The following is a 20,395-nucleotide window of genomic DNA, read 5'->3' on the forward strand; positions in this document are numbered from 1 at the left end:
GTGACAAAAAATGTGTTTGAAATAGATAAAACAGCCATTTTGTTTTGAAATCAGAGCATGTTTTTAAAAGGCCAATTTAATTTAAATATAGTATTTTGCAGGTAAATCACATATTTTAGATCACCTTCCTAAGTATTTCGTTTTACCATCTAGAAGAGAGTATACGACCTGCTTTTGGTGCTTTGGAGTGCCGCTCCCGCTTCAACTTATGTGTTAGTGACTCCGATTCTATAACACAGAGACTTGACGTTTCAAGGATGCAAAAGAAAACTAGTCACCTACCAGCTCTTGTTTCGTCCATTGCACCAATCCTTTTGGCGACAATTAAGTTAATTCATTAAACAAGATTTTTAAAACGTTGAAAATCAGGATTGGATTTTTCATACTAAATAAAAAGATGGTTTCGCGGAGCAGATTTTGTTTTAAAAAAAAATTGAATCTCAGGCATTGGGTTCAACTTTGAAGGGAACTGACTGATTAAATGGTTTTGGTTAGATGGTTAAATGACTTTGAAATGCTAAAGTTACTATTGGATATATATATATATATATATATATATATAACGAAAAAATCATGGCCAAACATCGATCAGTACCAGTAAGTCCATAGTTTTGCTTAATTGCCAAAGAAAATGAAAAACAAAACAATCATGCTGTCATAGATAAAGGAAACAAAGCACTAAAGGTTGGTGATTGTTAGGGGGCAGTGTGAAAGGAGGAGGAAGTTGGCGGTGCTGGTGACTGTTGAATACGCGTTTTCCTGATACGCGTTGATGACTGCCTCTTAAAGAGAGAGAGAGAGAGAGGAGGGGCGAAGGGGGAGCGAGTTCATTTAGCATTTTTAATTTGAAGAAGAACACTGCCCTTTAATACTATCAATATAACACAATACTATCAATATAGCAATCTCTAAAAATCAAACTAAAGACATAGTTATGACAATGCACCCAACACAACCAATTGAGTTATCCTGAGAACTTTACTTTAATTCACTGGTTTTTTATGGGACCCACGTATCCGCTTATCACATTGAATCACATTGAATCTAGAAGACGCCACTCCTGAAGACCAAGACAAGATTGATGGAGACATCATGAAACACGGGTTCTTACCAAATGACTTCATCAATGGAAGATGGGCATCTGCCCCGAGTCAATTTGACCTGTTGTAGATCGAAGACCAAGTTCACTAAAATCGAAATATCTTTTTTCTTTCTCAGACTCACCGGCAAGACAATCCTTTCTCTCATGGTAGCCATTCTTCATAGCTGGCGGCTCAATCAGAGCGTTCTAAAACAGACACAACTCAAAAGAATATGCCCAAAAAAATTAGTTATGATTAGTCAACTGAACATTACTGTAGCAAAAAGAAAGAGAAAAGGTCAGCAAATGGAATCGCTTAATACTTGAGGCTTTTCCTTCCTTGATCTTTCCACCTTCCTCCCCTTCAAGCCCTCTCTTCCTTCCTCTTCCTTCATTCCCTCAAACACCCTTCTGAAGAAACCACGATTACAGTCATCAATTGGAACCATCGTCTGATTCCTGAAGCGGTTATGCTCTTAGTTGGTCTGCACCAACCAAGGCTTTCCGCAGCATGGTACCTCTGAGACTGTAAAACGAGGCACCGACGCAAAGCAGTAATGAAGAATTCCGTCAAATCATCATATAGACAACTGCCCGGGAGGCCTTCTCTTGTTCAGGAGATGGCAGGTAGGCCTTCTCCATTCGCCAAGGAAGGCGGTGAACCCAAGAAGAAATTGATAAGACTTCGATCGGTTAAAATCGCGGACAGGGGAGGCATTAGATTACCAACGAAACAAGGAAAAGGAGGAACCAATCAGTCAGGCGTCCATGTTGGTCCACACAAGAAGAACAGCTCCGCGCGGAAGGTGAAGAGAAGATCACCAAACTACATGAATCCCACAAGCAATTCAGATAGGAGAAAGGAGGAGAGCTTGCAGGTAAGCACCCATAAGCAAACCAGCGATAAAATTCAGAGTTCTATACACCTGAGTCATGCTCGCAAGAAAAATGATATGAAATCCTTGTCGAGGGTCTCTAGTTTGAAACCCAGAAAGCCTTCAATGAAGACATGTGGTGTTCCATCGTATTTGGTACCAGATGTCACCCGTGCAACGTGCTCCTCCACTCTCAAGGATTCAAAGTTCCCCGACTATGTAGACCTTAATCCTGGAGGCACTGAATCTGAAGGAACTTCAGTCATGAAGGTCTGCCCATATACTTATTGCTCACTCAACGGCCATTGCCATAAACCATCACCTCCACTAAAGCGCTTCCTATCAGCTAGAAGGCGCTCGCTCAAGGCCCAAAAGAGCATTAAGATGAGGGAAGCCATAGGATGTAAGATTAAAACTGTTATGAAGGGTAGGAACAAAACTGATACAGGTTTGGACTTGATGCCTCAAGATGTCCTCAACTCGCCAAGATCGCTGGACAGTTGGGATGAGCAATCGTGCGAACTGCTGACAGAAGATTGGGATGATGATTTTTTTATAGAGATATACGCAAATTCAATTCCTGATATTACAGACCCTGAGATATTTGAAGAATTTGGAGTAATGGAGCATAGCTCTTTAGATGTTCCTCAAGTTACCAATGAGAAAATGGATACCACGGTTCCCATTGATCCATCAGTTGTGGCATACGAAAAAGTACATTCTGCATTTGGAAAGAGGGCAGTGACAGAAGTACAAGAAGATCATTTAGGGGAACCAGAGAGTGTTGTTGATAGTTCATTCTCTGAGCCAAGTCTTGTTGATGTTGAGGAAGATGGAAACCAACAAGATCAAAGTACTGATTCCTTCTTTGCACATGAAGAAGCCATAAATGCATCAGGTGGGACTTCTGAACCAATTGATTGCAGCAGGGAGGAAGAGAACCCAGCGTCAGTTGAGAATAGCAGCTCCATTCAAACGGCCGCTGCCAAAAGCAAATTCCCTGACGATGATTTGGTCTCTAATAATGAGTGCGATCTGACGAGCTCAGCTTCAGAAATAATATTCATGGCTGAAGCAGGTGGGACTTCTGAACCAATTAATTGCAGCAGGGAGGAAGAGAACCCAGCGTCAGCTGAGAATAGCAGTTCCATTCAAACGGCCGTGGCTCCTGAAATTTGTGCCAAAAGCAAATTCCCTGACGATGATTTGGTCTCTAATAATGAGAACGATCTGACGAGCTCAGCTTCAGAAATAAAATTCATGGCTGAAGCAGGTGGAACTTCTGAACCAATTGATTGCAGCAGGGAGGAAGAGAACCCAGCGTCAGCTGAGAATAGCAGTTCCATTCAAACGGCCGTGGCTTCTGAAATTTGTGCCAAAAGCAAATTCCCTGACGATGATTTGGTTTCTAATAATGAGTACGATCTGACGAGCTCAGCTTCAGAAATAATATTCATGGCTGAAGCAGGTGCAACTTCTGAACAAATCGATTTTAGCAGGGAGGAAGAGAACCTAGTTTCAGCTGAGAATAGCAGTTCCATTCAAACGGCCTTGGCTTCTGAAATTTGTGCCAAAAGCAAATTCCCTGAAGATGATTTAGTCTCTAATAATGAGTGCGATCTGACGAGCTCAGCTTCAGAAATAACATTAATGGCTGAAGCAATCCCTTCTGACGAAGATATCGTATCTTATGGCCCGGAAGAGCCGGTTGGCTCCTCTGACGAGATCGCTTTTCCTCCAGTAGAGGACAACAACGCTTTCTCTGAAAGCTTAAACATTGGTACAGTAGCTGCTCCAAGCGACGGAACATGCATAACCAAGGGAGATGACGGTGTAATCATGGAATTTCTAGATATCAACACCACAGGTGTTGAGTGCATTGATAACAATGGTGAAATTCCTAAGTCAGATAATGGCCTACCTGGAGAAGCTACACCAGTTGCAAGTAGTAACAAAATTCATGAATCGGATGAGACTAACGACATGGAAGAAAATCTGGGAGAGGTAGATGTGGCTGACGATCAAGCAGGCCTAGATTTGCAAACGTTGGACGAGGAAAACACAGATGGGTCTGGAGATGATCTTGTAGCGGACCACGGCATGGTTGCATGTGCTTCTAAACCTGACTCAGCATTTCGAGAAGTCACTGAAGAGGACCAGAAAAAAATGAATGAACCAGGTGATACTCCTGAAGACCAAGTTTATGATTCTGTCTTGGTTTTTAAGGCAAAAGAAACAGCAGTCACGGAGGTAGATAATCTGAGCAACGCGGAAAAAGATACTAATCTTCACCAATCTGATTCGGCGAAGGGGAAGAATGGATATTGTCAGAATGTCTTGGATGTCGGAACTTTTCCAGTTGAGCAGGAAAGCTCTACAACTGATGGAGAAAACTGTAACCAAGAAACAGATGAACTTCAAATTTCTCAGGATGAAAACATGTACAGCCCTCCAGTTAGTTGGAATAGAAGCTACATTTCTTCAGAAGAACGTGCTGGAGAAAAGGAAAAACAAGCTTGTACTGTCAAAGGTTCGTTTGAAAAAGGTGCCACAAAGCAAATTAAACATGCTCTACATCAAGATGCGGAAGAGCTCCTTCTCGGTGCTAAGACGAAACATTATGCCAAAGATGAAAATGAGTTCATCATTGAGAAGATTGGTTGTCCAATTTTGTGCAGAGGGAGTAGTCTCAAAGAAATAACTAATTTTGAAGGAAAGGAACAAATTGAGGACGTCAGTAAGGGTGGAAAATTCATGATGCCCGAAAGAGTACTACGTCTAACCAGAAGTTTCAGCGCTCCAAAACAAATAAGGAGAGGCAGAAGCAAATATGTGATTGAAGACAGAAATGAGGGTAGGATGTTCAACCCAAGAAGGCCAATGTTTCTACCAATTAATCCTGACCCAGAGAGGGAGAAGGTTAATCTTAGACACCAGATGATGGATGAAAGGAAGAAGGCAGAAGAGTGGATGCTGGATTATGCACTCAGGAAAGCAGTAAGTAGGTTGGCTCCATCTCAAAGAAAAAAAGTGACGCTGCTTGTTGCAGCCTTTGAAGCAATTATGCCATCATCAAAGTGTGAAGCCCGCAGGAATCCTGCTGCAGTAAGTTCCACCTACACACGATCACTTCAGGCGTGCCACTGATGATACAAACAGGTAAAACACTCATGTGTCTGTTAACGGCTCAGGAGATGCTTTTGCTTTTACCATGCAGATATCCAACGGACGTCCCTTACTTTCTAAATTTACAGGTGAGAGGTTCACTAGGTAGACATATCCCAACTGAAGGTCAATAGAGTTTGATTGCTAGCATACACTGAAAGGGGGTTACGAAACTGTGCTGCCTAGTTACTAGAAATGACAGTTTTTCACTACTACCAAAGTTTGTAATTCTGTATATTTGTACAACATGATCTTATATATATGGTTTGTGCTTCAGTGCCCAGCAAGACACTCGAGAAATAAGTTCACTGGATTTCATTTGCTTATTTTTGGTAATTATGATGACAATATGGGTAATAAAGTTTTTTATCTGTTTCCCCATGAACTGCAGCACGTGCAGCACGTGCATGAGCTTTAATAATTTGGTGTTTGGGCTAAAAAGAATGCTTTGTATGATCTTCAATTTCTGCTTAATGGTGACTAAGCAATTTCCTTCCTAATTTCAACAATAAGTCCATACCTACGAACTTGCTTTTAACATTCATTATCAGACACCGGTTGGTCTGTTGAATAATGTAACAATACATTTTTCTTGTCATATGTAATTAGTCCATAATACTATGTAAACTCATGAACTGAACGATGATGAATTGCATATTACTGCTCTAAGTTCCTGTCTTCCAAGCACCTCATATGCGAGCCGAAAAAGAAAACATTCCTTGTAATTCTCGATTATAATTTGCTCGCAAAAGGTAACTAATATTTAGTTAAACTAAAGGAGAAATATATTTCAGCTTCTTAAAGAGTTTGAGGCCCATTCCGTCGAGCCCCTGCCAAAGTAGTTTACTCTCTGAACATACAAAAAGTGATGTTCTGGGCTGTTGTTTGTTGCTTACTTTCTTTCCCACATAATAATTTTCTGAAACTGTGGATTCTGCCACGGGAACTTCTTCAGCCGCACAAAAAGCGGAGTCACATTTGCTTGATTCAAGAAATTGAACCAGAAGACAGCTGGAAACTTGAACTTCAAATATAAACCTGATGGATTTTTCAGCTATGTTTTGTCTGTATTTCAAAACGTCTGTGTGGGGACCTTTACTGCAGTGTTCCAATCCCACCACTGCATAATACAAATACTCAAACCATATCAACTGAGGCATGTAATAATCAGAGCATGAAACTTATGGCACGAATCACTTCCCCCAATTCACTCGAATATAAGTCTTTCCATCAGACCGTGGTCGTCTATAATGCCCACAGTAACTGAAGTTGATCACTTATGAAATGCCTGCACATAGAACGCCAGTTCTGTGAAGGGCAAACAAGGAGGTGGCACCTAGAGGGTAGTCTTTTTTCCCCAGGTCTTAACAGTTAGACTGGTCGATGATAAGTTGGTGATAGCGAGGATGTGCAACTGCTAAAGGAGGTCAATGGGCATAGTGCGTGCAAAGATAACCTATACTTTCACTGTTTCACATGTTCAAATGGGATTTCACCAATTAAAGGCGACAGAATCTAAACAAAAAGACTCCCATATGAAAGGTTGATTCTCCGGTGGTTCATGATTGAAGGCAACCTGTTTCCTGAGAGGGTAGATTGCAAGGACTTCAGAATAATTGCATAGCAAAGATTTTGAGAAATCTTCAAGAATTATGCATGCATATCACTAATTGTTTGTGTTTTGTGTGTGTGTGTGTGTGTTCTGGTAGCCATTTGAAGGTGCAAACAGGAGTTAGCGCGATAAATTATAGGCCACATAATTGGCTACCACGCTATAAGCCACATAATTAATTACCATTGCCTTCGTAGGAATTGACACAGGTGCACAGGCAGTGTAAGAGCAAAAACCGATATATCCCAAACAGCTATATCTCAGGGAGACAACCATTTGATCTGGTTCCGATTTCACCTTCTTAGCCTAGACGTAAAATCTATTGCTTTCAGGATCTACGAAAAGCAATACAAGCAGCTATGACACCTTTGGTTTGGGTGTAGGGTTTCAGTGCACTAGTTTCACCTGCATGCACTTGTTGCTATCACTCACTTCTGGTTCAGCTTCTAGGGGTACGCACCGAGCAATTCACCATGTCATGACTTGTAGATCCGCACTTTTGATAGTACTTGATCATTGCTACATACTCCATGGTTCAAGCTAGACACGCCTTCAGCAACATGAAGTTCCACCCATGCTGTGCGCAGAAAAACAAGTGGAACTTCTATCAGCAAACCATGTCTCTCCACCATTTTAGTGATGAAATTTGCCCCAATGAGCTCCATCAACCCACATTTGGATTCTGCTGGAGGCTTCAATCTTTTAGCACTTTCCCTTGCCACCACCGATTGGCAACCAGAGGCAACAATAGATTTGAGAGTAGTGAATATAAAATTGTAGTTGTACCTGCCACACCTAGTCCCTCCAGTGATTACAGCTACAGGTGAGTACTGGAACAGTTGGATAATTTGCTGATAAGCTTCCTTGGATTTGTGTAGCCGTTTTCTGCGGTAAATCTCCTGCTTCTCCAAAGAGGGAATGTGCATTTCCAAGCTATCTTCGACATCACTCTAAAATATCTCCGCCCCTCTCCGCCCCTCCATGTGCACCAGGTTTAGGAGCCACCGATGACAAACTTCTCAACCTCCATTACGCCTTCTCGGCACCCCTCCACACCTTCGCCCTGAAATCCTCATTTACCCATGTTCATGGAAGCCTTCACCTGTCTTGACTTCAATTCTAGAAGCTCATTCCCAAGCAGGGTCGGATCTTTTTTTAAATTCAAATGTAAGTTTAAAAAAAAAAATTATTTATCATATACAAAAATTTATAAATGATCTTAACATTCCTATAAAAAAAGATGAAATTATAATTCAGCCCCCACCATGACTTGCTTGTCATCTCTAAACCATCTCTAGCCCTTTCGGAGGACTGCATGAAATGCATTCGTTTTAATAACATTTTTATGCATTTTTAATGAGATTTAGCGTTTAAAAATTAAAACTCTAAGTTTGTGCTGTGCATGGTTCAGGGAGCCGCTGTTCGTATTTGATAAAAAAAAAAAAATCGAATTTAGCGAAATATATTTTAATCATTCGAATTCGGTTTCCAAAGGTTAAAGTAGTAATTTTACATTCTACGATCCGAAGTCCTTTTGTCTTGGTCTCATATTCTTGTTGCATGTTATTTATCTCTTATTCTCGTTGCAAGTTATTTAGTCTTAATAAAATTAAGATGAGCTATTTAGTAAAAAAACAACTACTTGACCCCATGGTGAAAAAAGAGAGTTAATGGATTTTTTTTTTTTTTTTTTTTAGAATCTTGAAATTAGGAGAAACCTAACCCGTTTGAGTGGAGAAGCCTATCATCACCTTCTTTTGGAGCCGTTTGATAGATTTGAAAACTTGAAATAGGAAAAAAAGAATGGAAAAGATCATTTCCATTCTCGTTTTGTTGTGTATGTGACGACTAAGAAACAAGTTTTTCCTTGAAATGAAATGAAGATCGAAGGCACCATTGAATGTCATGGAGTTTTAGCATCTTCAAACGACTACCACACTTAGAATTTTGCTTCTAATTTTCTTTTGTTGACTTTCGTAACAAATGAATATGAACCTTTGTAGTAGGATTTTCTTATTTCATTTATTTTTATTAGTGCACACACTCCTGTGTTTGTTGAAAAGGGTCTACGTAACACTATGGACCGTTTTGTAGAATTTTAATTGCATATAATGGAAGTATTTCTTTTAAGTATTATAACTTTTGTTCTGTCTTGAATTCACCAGGTTTAATGGAAGCGTTGGTGTAATCTGATAGATATATGAATCGAAATATTTGATTTGGTTCAAGTACTGATCTCGTTCCAAATGTCAAGTGAAAATCAATGTCAATGGGGCTACATTACTGAAATTATATGTCAGCTAGTCATTTTGAACTAATATTTTTATCATTTTCTTGTCAAATTTTCTATTGCACATATATTGAAACAATACTCAAGACTAGTGTCATATATGCATACATATAAATATCCATGTGGAATTCAATCAAAATGAGGAAGAAATTAAGAGGTATATATTATAAGTCATTCACATCAAGCCACATACGTTGTCTTGCCTAGTTGCCTATCTCTTTATTTCTCCATTCTAAAAAAATAATTCATACTGACCTCTCTCTATTTCTCTTACGCATGCACATGGATACACAAAAAATGAAAAATGAGCAGGCAAGGGGTGGAGCCGCATGTGGGCAATTGCCCGCGCTGCCTAATAAAAAATTCTCTTGTTGGTACTTAGTTCTAAATTGTTATATATGTACATATAAAATGCTCGTTAAATACATAATGAGTGCATTTAGCCAAACATATCCGGCGCCTCGCCTCCACTGCGAGAAAGCCTATTGAAAAGCAGATGTTAAGAAATCAGATGCATGAAAAGTTTTCCATGTCCAACCCGATTTATGTATAATAATAGTAATAATAAGCAAGAAACGTTAGTGCACTGTTTGGATTGAGGGAAAGAGAGGGAAAGGAATGGATGGAGGGGTGAGGCAGTGAACTGAAAGGGAAAGGAGAAGAAAATAAAGGAAAGGAGTGTCCATTCCTTTTCCTCCTAATCTCTTCATTTTTGTAAGGATTGGAATTACATTAAAAAAATCATTTCCTTTCTTTTTCTTTGCACCCAAACACAGTTCTTAGATTTTCTTTCATTTCCCTTTATTAATTAGTCATTCAAATACAAGAAAGGTCTTTCTTTCCATTCTTCTCTCTCTCTCTCTCTCTCCCTTCAACCAAACAGGGTGTAAGTTTCCATTGTTTACACTTTCAGAGAGAAGCATCTTCGGGGTCTTACTCAATTGTTATATATAGCCTTTGGATATATGGATCTGATTCTGGAAAGAAATTCATTACTGGACATGATCCTCTCGTATGTTTAGGTCTTGGCATGCACGCGTGTAGGCTCTGATCACCACACTCGGTCTGGCTTTAATATAATTCTAGTGCTAATTGTTCAAACACCCTGTTTGAATGGCTGGACAGGATGTCCTAAAATGTATTATTGAGGCATTCCACCTCAGGTAAACAATGTGGCCAGGGAGAATGCCATGAGACACTTGGTTTCCATTTCCCAAATCTTAAAACTGTGAGTAGAGCGGGAGTGTTTGACACCACATTCTATTAGTGGGCATCCGAGATGGAGTGCATAAAAGTAGGGATGTTCAATAAGTGGAGTCAACTCGTGCTCGACTCGATTAAACTTCGACTCTAGTTTGACTCGAAAGTTAAACGAGTCAAGTTGAGGCTTATAATTGATAACTCGAGTTTGTAAACAAGTCGAATTTGAGTAAGTTAGTCGAGGTCGAGCTCGGACTCATAAGCGAGTCGAGCTCGAACTGACCTCATAAAGCTCAAGTTGAGCTCAAGCCGACCTTGAGTCAATTTCTAGCCAAGCTTATGCGACTCAAGTCAAGTTCGAGCTGGCCGAGCACTACCTTGTTGTACATCCGTATCTAAAATACCCCATCATGTCCTTTAATGACGTCTTAATAACCAAGAACAGATCTGTCCTCAGTGCTTACTCTAGAAGTCCAAGTGGACGGCACCACAGCCACAAGTTCAATTAGTGGTGGGAAAGGAGCATCTCCTTCAAGTTGACGCATAAAAGGGAGGGCCCTTTGTAGGTGTTTAACTTTTTTCCTTTTCTACTAAAAGCTCTTTTTTATGATTTATATATCTTGGTGTTGGATCTAGCCTCACTTTTGGGTCTTGCGTCATTTGAGGATATCACATATGTGGTCTCTTTCTCAAGTATTGGGAAAAGTGACTGAGAAATTGGTGTATTTGGACATTTGTGTACAAGAGATCATGGTTGGCAAATTCATCTATCCGAGTTGTGTATCACCTAAGTCGATTAGGATCATCCATTTACTAGATCACCAGTCAGGGCTAGACGAATCAGCTAGGGGTCAACATGAGCGGAGTCAAGTCCGAACTCAGTCAGCTCGAGCTCGGCTCGACTAATGAAACCTTGAGCTCAACCTGACTCGAGCTCGAGAATAGCTTCACGCAAGCAGCTCAAGCTCGACTCGGCAGTTGCGTGTTGAGCTCGAGCTCGACTCAACAAACTCATTTGAATAGAATTGATATTCATCGTTACTTATTAAGCTTAAGCTCGATTCGATTAAGGCTCGACAAAACTCGTTTGAATAGAATTGATATTCATCGTTACGTGTTGAGTTTGAGGTCGTCTCGATTAAGGCTCAACAAACTCATAAACTCGTTTGAATACATCGACTTGATTAAGGTTCGACAAACTCGATTAAGGCTCGAGCTCGACTCGGCAGTTACACATTGAGCTCGAACTCAAATTGATTATTTGAACGAGTCGACTCATGAACTCGTGCACGACTCGTTAAGCAAATGACTCGACTCAAATTCGTTCACAAGCCGAGCTTTAACGAGTCGAGCTCCGTTGTTCACCCTTAGAATCAGCTAATTATATGTACTTTTTTTTGTTGTATGTCGATAAGTACTGGAGTTTGTTGTTTTTTGAATTGTAAAATATCACAAACTTTACTAAATATATAAAAGTACTCATGTTACAAGTTATTCAGTTTTGGTTGATGAAAAAATCAAACGTAATACTCATGTTACAAGTTACTTATTGGTTATGTTAAAATCAAACATAATACTCATGTTACAAGTTACTCATTTTCGTTGGTTGATGAAAAAATCAAACGTAATACTCATGTTACAAGTTACTCATTTTCGTTGGTTGGTGAAAAAATCAAACGTAATACTCATGTTACAAGTTACTTAGTTTTTGTTGATGAAAAAAAATAAAACGTGATGTTTTGACGCTTTATCTTCTTCATTTATTTATTTATAGAAAAAATGCACTATAAAAATTTATGATCTAAACCCGCCGAGTCGTCGGTCAACTTATATTTAATTCATTGACCAATCTTCAGCCGATTAGGGTCCGAGTCATGAGTTCATAAACTATGCAAAGGATAAAAAAAAAACCATCATCGTGTCATATAAGCAAGTGTTTTCTTTACTATACATATCTGCAACTAAGTCTACTAGCATATAGTTTATAATGGCGATGCCGGTACAGTAACCAACGTCTGGTGATGAACTTCGAACAACATAATCAATACATTCAAAGAAACAAGTTCATAAATCACCGTTAAGACATTGACAGATTTATCAAAATATGTTAGTTTTCTTGCTGACTTAGGTGCAAATTAACAAGTCTGATGGTTGGCCATGGTGGCCACTTGCCCACATGACTTTATTGTGATAAAAAATGTCACTTATGAATGAGAAAGAGTACTGAGATTGCCTACCGTGTCATCAAAATTTGTTTGAAGGGATTCTTTGTGTAGGAGAGACATTTTTATATTTAACTCTCTCCAATGGGTGTAGCGTAGTTTATCAGAATCTAGTCATGAGTTTGATTTCTATAGTTGTTATTCTTTTAGACTGCAAATATAAGATGTGCGACATTTTAGTTGACAGATGTATTGCTTCGCTCCTAGATCTAAAAGCAAAGAGAAAGTAGCTTCAGGCTATGTCCCCTTGTCCCATATTTTACTAGCATACAATTTCTACCTAAATATGATTGCATTTATAAAAAATTAATGATTTCTCTACTATGAATCAACCGTTAAGGCCCTGGATTCATATGAAAATTGGTTTTGTGGAGTTGCAGCTTTATAAGCTGTTTGAGAGACATTATTTTGGGTTTTCAGGTAGTTTTATTTGACTTGCAGAAAAATCAACCTTGATAATTATCCATAATAAGAAAACAATGAAGAGACACCAAAGTATGGCTCTCCACAAAGAACGTTTAGTTCTTTAATTTGAAGATTTGTTGTCACTTACTGTTTACATCTGATATTGAAAATTGTTCATGTTGGTTGAATTCTAGTAACTTAAACACCAAAGAATGGGCACTACTGACTGATTGAAAAAATGTGCCACTAGCATTTTAAATTTTAAATTAATGACCACTTTGGGAAGATGAAAAGTGAAGGAAATGTCAATCTGCAATTAGTTTAAGTCATGGTACAAGCATTGGCCTACACTAGCCCCACAATTTTTCTTTATTTTCATACAAGTGCCTTCATATATTTACTTATGTATATATACAGGTGCCTCTTAAGGAATGAAGATGTCTGAATTGGTGCCTCTCGGCCAAAAATTTCTTGCTACACCACTGAGTGCAGCAAGTATAATTTTCTAAGGCTAATGCACATATTTGGTGGGTGGTTTTTATTCAATCCACATCATTCTATTCTTTATCTTTTTTAGGATAAAGGTGAACCACAATTACCAAGCATTATGAGTAAGCCTAGGCATCGGGCCCGATCGGGCTCGGGTGGTTTGATGGGGCTCGATTCTGCCTGATTTATTTTTTATAATGTTTTTATTTAACTGTGTATATATATATATATATATATATATATATATATATATATATATATATATATATATATATATATATATATATATATATATATATATATATATATATATATATATATATATTATATATATATATATATATATATATATATATATATATATATATATATGTGTGTGTGTGTGTGTGTGTGTGTGTGTGTGTGTGTGTTTCATATTCAATTTTTTTTATTTTATATTTAAATTTTTTTTTTTATTTTAACCGGACCAGGCCCGAGCTCGAGTTTCGGGTGTCGGGTGTCGGGGTGGCTCGGACCAATGTCCAGTCCTACTTATGATGGCAATAATAATGTTCTCTTTTCTCTTGCTATGGAAACCCATTGTTTGTTTAAATAGTTGGCAGCATAAAGCAATGATCTGAATGAGATCTGTGGGGAAACAAACACATCCTTAGTGAGTGACCGTTTGGCATTAGGAACAATTCCATAAGACTAGCTTAAAATTGCGGAAGATTTGTAGGACACTTGTTCAAGCATCCGCTCTTAGGGTCTCCAACTTGACATCCATATTTTCCTCTTACTAACTAGAGGCGGTTCTTATTTGGATCATCATATTGTAACTGAAAACATGGTCGAGTAGGCATATGGTATCTTTGTTGGATCGACAAGTCTTAATGGATTTCTTATGTACGAGATATGTAGAGAAGACATTTTTTACTTGTGGAATCCAAGTATATTTTTACTTGTTGGATCTATGTTGCATTATGCTCATTTGTGTACACCAATCATATCATGTCCAAAGGTGATGTCCAGTATAAGATATTTTTCATGAACCCAACCGCACAAGTTCAAAGTTCAAACCCATAAAAAGTTCCCACAATTAGAATCCAAGGCCATTACTAAAAACAATTCTCATTTACACATTTTGGATATGGAAAGTTTGAATTATGCATTTCAGTCTTCATTAATACTGACAAATCATGTTTTTGATGAAATAGAACTGAATTGAATTCAAGATATATGCGAATCTTGATTTGGAGAGACACACGGAGTATCTTGGTGTTCTCCAAAGTTGTATCAATTCTGAACTGTAAAATTTATTCAATACCAATATTGATTCGTTCTACTTGTACATGTGAACAACATACTTTCCAAATTCAACTCCGAATACAATCTAAAGGAATAAGAGAAACCCAATTCATGCATATTGGAAAATGGTGTAACTACAAAAAGGCTTAAGTTCAAACTTTATTTCAAGCCGACGACTAGTTTTTGTTCGACAACATACGTTATTGAGTTCCATACATTAGCATGATTATGTAAGAATGATGCCTCTGCCCTACAGTCCACACGCTCCCTATATATATATATATATACACACACAAAAAGAGAAAAAGAGAAAGAGAGAGAGAGAGTTATTGAAATTTGTCGTGCTGGACGACCCCACTTCTCATGTCTACAATTTGGATATATTTACTTTTGGTTGTGTAATCTTTTAGTGCTAAAAAATGGTAATATTACTAAAAATAGCTACCCATTGAAAATTTATTTGGATTTGAATCTCATTTGACCGATTCATTAAGTTGTGTTTGATTTCTTATGGATCTCAGATGCAAGGAAATCTCAAATTCATGATGATTGAAATCAGTTTTTAGTTTCAATTCAACATGAACAGCATTTTAATGTAAAAAGTGTGGATTTAAAATTGAATTGGAGAGGTAGGGTTAGACTTGAAAACCGCAAATCTCAAATCACTCACTTGAGATTCGTGGTAATCAGATACGACCTTATTTTTCTTCCAGTCCTTTTTTATATCAACTTTTTTTTTTTTTTGAGAAAAAAAGAGATTTGGCTCGGATAGAGAATTTTACAAATAAATTTTAAATTAAAGTGATAATACATCAGGTACAAATATAGATGACCATAATGATGCAGATATGACAATTTAATCTGAAAAATAATTTTTAATACCTGACTAACAAAAAAAAAATAAAAAAGTAATCCATGTTCAGCGAAAAGAATGGACAGAAGACAAAAATGGCAATATTACTAAAAATAGCTACCCAGTGAAAATTTATTTGGATTTGAATCTCATTTGACCGATTCATTAGTCGTGTTTGATTTCTTACGGTTCTCAGATCCAAGGAAATCTCAAATTCATGGCAATTGAAATCCATAGTAGTATTAAACTGTGGATTTCACTTTTTATCTTCAATTTAACATGAATTTCAAGAAAACGTGTGGATTTAAAATTGAATTGGAGAGGTAGGTTTAGACTTGAAAACCGCAAATCTCAAATCACTCACTTGAGATTTCTGGTAATCAATCAGAGACACCACCTTGTTCTTGTTTTTTTGAGACAAAAAGAGTCGATTCGGATAGAATTTTACAAATAATTTTAAACTAAAGCGATAATTAGCGATCAGGTACTACAACGACTTGTATACACGACGATAATGACGCAGATATGACAATTTAATTTGGAAAATAATTTACTAAAAAATAAAAAAATCCATTCTACAGGGAAAAGAAGAGCGACGACTGGGCGGGATGTTTGGCACGAGTAACACGCCACCTTTCCTTTTCTCTCTATCCCTCGCTTCGCCACGTATGAAACAAACCCGTTATCCTTCCGAAATGTTCGCACGCGAAAAGGGTTCTGGTTAGTGCGGGGCCCTCAGAACCTCCTTGACGTTATTTTTGCAACCGCACCTTCGATTTTTATGATTTATCAATAACACGCGCCACGTTTAACAAGGAATTCAATTGACCTCAACTTCTTCGGCCCCCGCACCAAGCGCATCTCCGGCTCCCCGACTGAAAATCAAAATATACTATGAGACTCGATTGGGTTATTCCTTGTAAGATCTGGGAGCGAAGACGAAAAGGCCTTTTGCTTCCGGGAAACGCCTCACCTCCGTTTAAATCCGACGAGGATCCGCGTCACCCACACTCAACCTGTGAGATCTCCTCTCGCTTATCCCCATCCTCCTCCCCTTCAACTCTCTTCACCTGACATGAAAACAAAGGTGTGGGGGGGTGGAGAGAGAGAGAGAGAGAGAGAGAGAGAGAAGGGTTCGATCGATCGATCGATCGATTGATTGATTGATAGAGAGAGCGGGTTGCATCCCCATCTGTTCTCGAGGCCATCTGCAATCGTCTTCGTCCTGCTTCTTGGTCTTGTTGGCTGCAGTGATTGGATATGGAGATCACGAGCGAGCCGACCATGGATCCGTTCTCCATCGGACCGACCACGATCGTGGGCCGAACGATCGCCCTGCGCGTCCTCTTCTGTAGCTCATCCTTCCGACTGCTCAGGCACCTGTGGTTGGTGGCGCTGCGGGCTTGGGCGACGAGGGTGAAACCCATCCTGGCCTTCTTTCACCCCAGGAACCCCCATGGCATCCTCTTCCTCGTCGCCCTCCTCGCCCTCTTCCTCCGCCGCTGCTCCAATGTCCGGTCCCGCGCCGAGTCCGCCTATCGCCGCAAGTTCTGGAGCAACATGATGCGCAGCGCCCTCACCTACGACGAGTGGGCCCACGCCGCCAAGATGCTCGACCGGGAGACCTCCAGGCCCAGCGACTCCGACCTCTACGACGCCGACCTCGTCCGCCACAAGGTCGCGGAGCTCCGCAACCGACGACGCGACGGTTCCCTCCGCGACGTCGTCTTCTGCCTCCGCGCCGATCTCGTCCGCAACCTCGGCAACATGTGCAACCCGGAGCTCCACCGAGACCGGCTCCATGTTCCCGCCCTCATCCAGGACTATATCGACGAGGTGTCGGCGCAGCTGCGCATGGTCTGCGACTCCGACTCCGACGAGCTCCCCCTGGAGGAGCGCCTCGCGTTCCTGCACGAGGCCCGCCACGCTTTCGGCCGCACGGCCCTCCTCCTCAGCGGCGGCGCCTCCCTCGGCGCTTTCCACGTCGGGGTGGTCAAGACGCTCGTCGAGAACCGCCTCCTCCCTAGGATCGTCGCCGGGTCCAGCGTCGGCTCCATCGTTGCTGCCATCGTCGGCACCAGGACGTGGCCCGAGCTGCAGACCTTCTTCAGGGACTCCTGGCACTCCCTCAAGTTCTTCGATCAGCTGGGAGGCGTCTTCACCGTCGTGCGGAGGGTTATGACGCACGGGGCCTTGCACGAAATCCGGCAGCTTCAGAGGATGCTCCGGCACCTCACCAGCAACCTCACCTTCCAGGAGGCCTACGACATGACCGGCCGGGTCCTTGGCGTCACAGTCTGCTCGCCGCGGCGCCACGAGCCTCCCCGCTGCCTTAATTACTTGACCTCCCCAAATGTGGTCATATGGAGCGCCGTGACCGCGTCCTGCGCCTTTCCGGGGCTTTTCGAGGCGCAGGAGCTCATGGCCAAGGACCTCAATGGCGAGCTTGTGCCGTACCACAGGCCGGTGCTAGACGGGCCGGAGGCGGCCGTCAGCGAGCAGCGCCGGTGGAGGGACGGTAGCCTGGAGAGCGATCTGCCGATGGTGCACCTGAAAGAGCTATTCAATGTTAATCACTTCATCGTCAGCCAGGCCAACCCCCATATCGTACCGCTCTTAAGGCTCAAGGACCTCGTCCGGTCCATCGGTGGCCAATTCGCCGCCAAGGTACGACACTCCTTTCTACTCTTGATTTGTGATGCCATGAACCGAGAAGTTTTTTCTTGCCTCCCCAACTTCCGTTTCCCTTTTCCTGAAATTGGTAAATTGTCTAGTCCCTTTGGCTAATTTGGATTCCCGGATTCTTCCCACTTTCCACAAATTAATTTGGATGGTTTTGAGAACCCCAACAGGGAGAGCCCATAACAGGGCTGCACTCTTGAAACTCAAGGCGGAGAGCTTCCAAACTGTGCTTTGAAAAGAACCCATAATCGAACCTAAGTCCGTGCACAAAGAAAAGTTAGAACTATCATTCTATAAAGTCCACTGGTCAAAGCATTTCACAGAAAAACATTTCTTGATCAAAGGCGATATGCCATCTGATACGGCTATTATTCTGCAGCTCGCTCATCTAACAGAGATGGAGGTGAAGCATAGGTGCAATCAAGTGCTGGAGTTGGGTTTCCCACTGGGTGGGCTGGCCAAACTGTTTGCTCAAGACTGGGAGGGTGATGTGACCGTCGTCATGCCGGCAACACTTTCGCAGGTAATTGGCGATCCTTTTTCTTGGATAACAGAGGGGAAAAGCTGTAAATATTCTGGGGATTAAACATCTCTTTGTCTGCTCTGTTCTATCTGCAGTACTCGAAAATCATACAGAATCCTACTTATGTGGACCTTCAGAAGGCAGCTAACCAGGGAAGACGATGCACATGGGAAAAGCTTTCTGCAATAAAAGCGAACTGCGGGATTGAACTTGTTCTGGACGAATGCGTCGCCTACCTCAACCACATGCGGAGGCTTAAGCGCAGGGCTGAAAGAGCTGCAGCGGCGGCGCAAGGCCTAATGAATGGCGGTGGTATGGTGAGGATCAGCGCCTCCCGCAGGATACCCTCATGGAACCGCATTGCACGAGAAAATTCTGCGGGATCTCTTGACGAGGAGAGCCTTGCAGAAGGCCTTCAGGTTGGTGGATTACAATCCGGTCGCAATGCAAGGAACAGCCGAGGCAATCACGACGGCAGTGACAGTGATACAGAGAGCACAGACCTCAACAACTCCTCTTGGACAAGGTCAGGTGGTCCTTTGATGAGGACAGCTTCTGCGGATAAGTTCATCAGCTTTGTGCAGAGTCTGGAATTTGGCCTGGAGCAGAGCAAACATTTGAAGGATGAACAACTCTTAGCACATGCAATTACAGATGAAACTGTGAGAGAAACGCCTCAACCAGATCCTCGTGCTGTTCAAATGGGCAGCAGACCTTCTGGAACCGGTTCCAGTATCACAGTTTCTGAAGGTGATCTGTTACAGCCTGAAATGGCTGAACATGGAATTGTCTTCAACGTTGTTAGGATGGAGGATTTATCTCAAGTTAATAAAAGCTGCGGTCCTGAGCAGTCGTCGAGTCATCCTGTTGCAGAATGTGTGCAGATCGATTGCCCTGACAAGGACATGGAAGGTTACAATGCCAGTTCAACCTCTGATGACGATTGTGAAGGAAAATCATGATGAAGACATCTGGCAAATTCTGTGTCGACTGCAGATTCTGCTGAGACAATAATAACCTACTGTACAGTTGCAATAACCGCAGGTACTTGCTGCATCCCTCTTCTCGCTGTATTGAACCCCAGCCGGTGAAGGGCCACCGAAAGGTCTCACAAGGAGCCTCGAAAGTGGGGGCGATGTATATAAATAGCTAAAAAAACCATATACGTATTTAAAGGAGGTATATAACAAGGAAAAACGGCCAACCTTATAATGCTTCTGTATCGTATTCGAGCATTCTTTCCTGGTGTAAGAGTATCATGTACATACTTCATCAGTCGACTTTTGGACAGTTCCCGTTTTTCAGATGGATCTGCATGTTGCAATAAGATGGGGACAATGCCGTTGTGTAGTGTTCAATAGAGTGTACATCTTGGCTGTTAATATTACATCGAAATGTCACTTTGCTTCTGTAATCATTTTTATGTGCTACAGTAATTCTTTTCCATTAGTCTATTACCTCCATAGTCTGCATGATTTCCTCTATTTTCTCATTTCTTCCCTAGTCAGGAGCAGATTCATCTGCAAAGTTGATGATAGGTCCTTACCTCAGTCGAGATACCATGAAGATATGAGTTACCACTAGCGGGCAGATCTAGATACGGGCGCATGAACTTTTTCAGCTCTTCCGTAGGCAAAGACGTGAAACATCGGGAAAATGGAAATATCACCTTCCACATATAGGCATCTCCAATTGCTCAAGCTGTTTGAGA

The 20,395-nt window shown here is 41.1% G+C and overlaps 2 protein-coding genes and 1 long non-coding RNA gene across 5 annotated transcripts; 2 read left to right on the plus strand and 1 right to left on the minus strand.

The window, feature by feature from the left end:
* The first annotated feature begins 1,349 nt into the window (after positions 1 to 1,349).
* LOC116248005 (uncharacterized) lies at positions 1,350 to 5,502 on the plus strand. Of its 3 annotated transcripts, none has more exons than XM_050076198.1 (2): positions 1,350 to 3,034; positions 3,230 to 5,502. In XM_050076198.1, the coding sequence occupies exons 1-2, from the start codon at positions 1,639 to 1,641 to the stop codon at positions 5,101 to 5,103; spliced, it is 3,270 nt and encodes a 1,089-aa protein (XP_049932155.1). In that variant the 5' UTR covers positions 1,350 to 1,638; the 3' UTR covers positions 5,104 to 5,502. The 3 variants fall into 3 exon arrangements, with proteins under 3 accessions (XP_049932155.1, XP_031476398.1, XP_049932156.1); XM_031620538.2 differs by having other exon boundaries at positions 1,352 to 5,115; positions 5,211 to 5,502; XM_050076199.1 differs by having other exon boundaries at positions 1,355 to 2,854.
* Positions 5,503 to 6,565: 1,063 nt separating this feature from the next.
* Positions 6,566 to 7,834, minus strand: LOC126409814 (uncharacterized). Its single transcript, XR_007572595.1, has 2 exons — positions 7,520 to 7,834; positions 6,566 to 7,415 (listed from the first exon to the last, which is right to left on the minus strand). It is a non-coding gene; the product is annotated as an uncharacterized LOC126409814 (long non-coding RNA).
* An 8,644-nt stretch (positions 7,835 to 16,478) lies between these two features.
* On the plus strand, positions 16,479 to 20,180 carry LOC116248387 (triacylglycerol lipase SDP1-like). Its single transcript, XM_031621156.2, has 3 exons — positions 16,479 to 18,146; positions 18,541 to 18,684; positions 18,780 to 20,180. The coding sequence occupies exons 1-3, from the start codon at positions 16,740 to 16,742 to the stop codon at positions 19,644 to 19,646; spliced, it is 2,418 nt and encodes an 805-aa protein (XP_031477016.1). The 5' UTR covers positions 16,479 to 16,739; the 3' UTR covers positions 19,647 to 20,180.
* Positions 20,181 to 20,395: the final 215 nt, after the last annotated feature.

This window comes from Nymphaea colorata, chromosome 2 (genome assembly GCF_008831285.2).
Source record: "Nymphaea colorata isolate Beijing-Zhang1983 chromosome 2, ASM883128v2, whole genome shotgun sequence".
NCBI classification, from domain to species: Eukaryota; Viridiplantae; Streptophyta; class Magnoliopsida; order Nymphaeales; family Nymphaeaceae; genus Nymphaea; species Nymphaea colorata.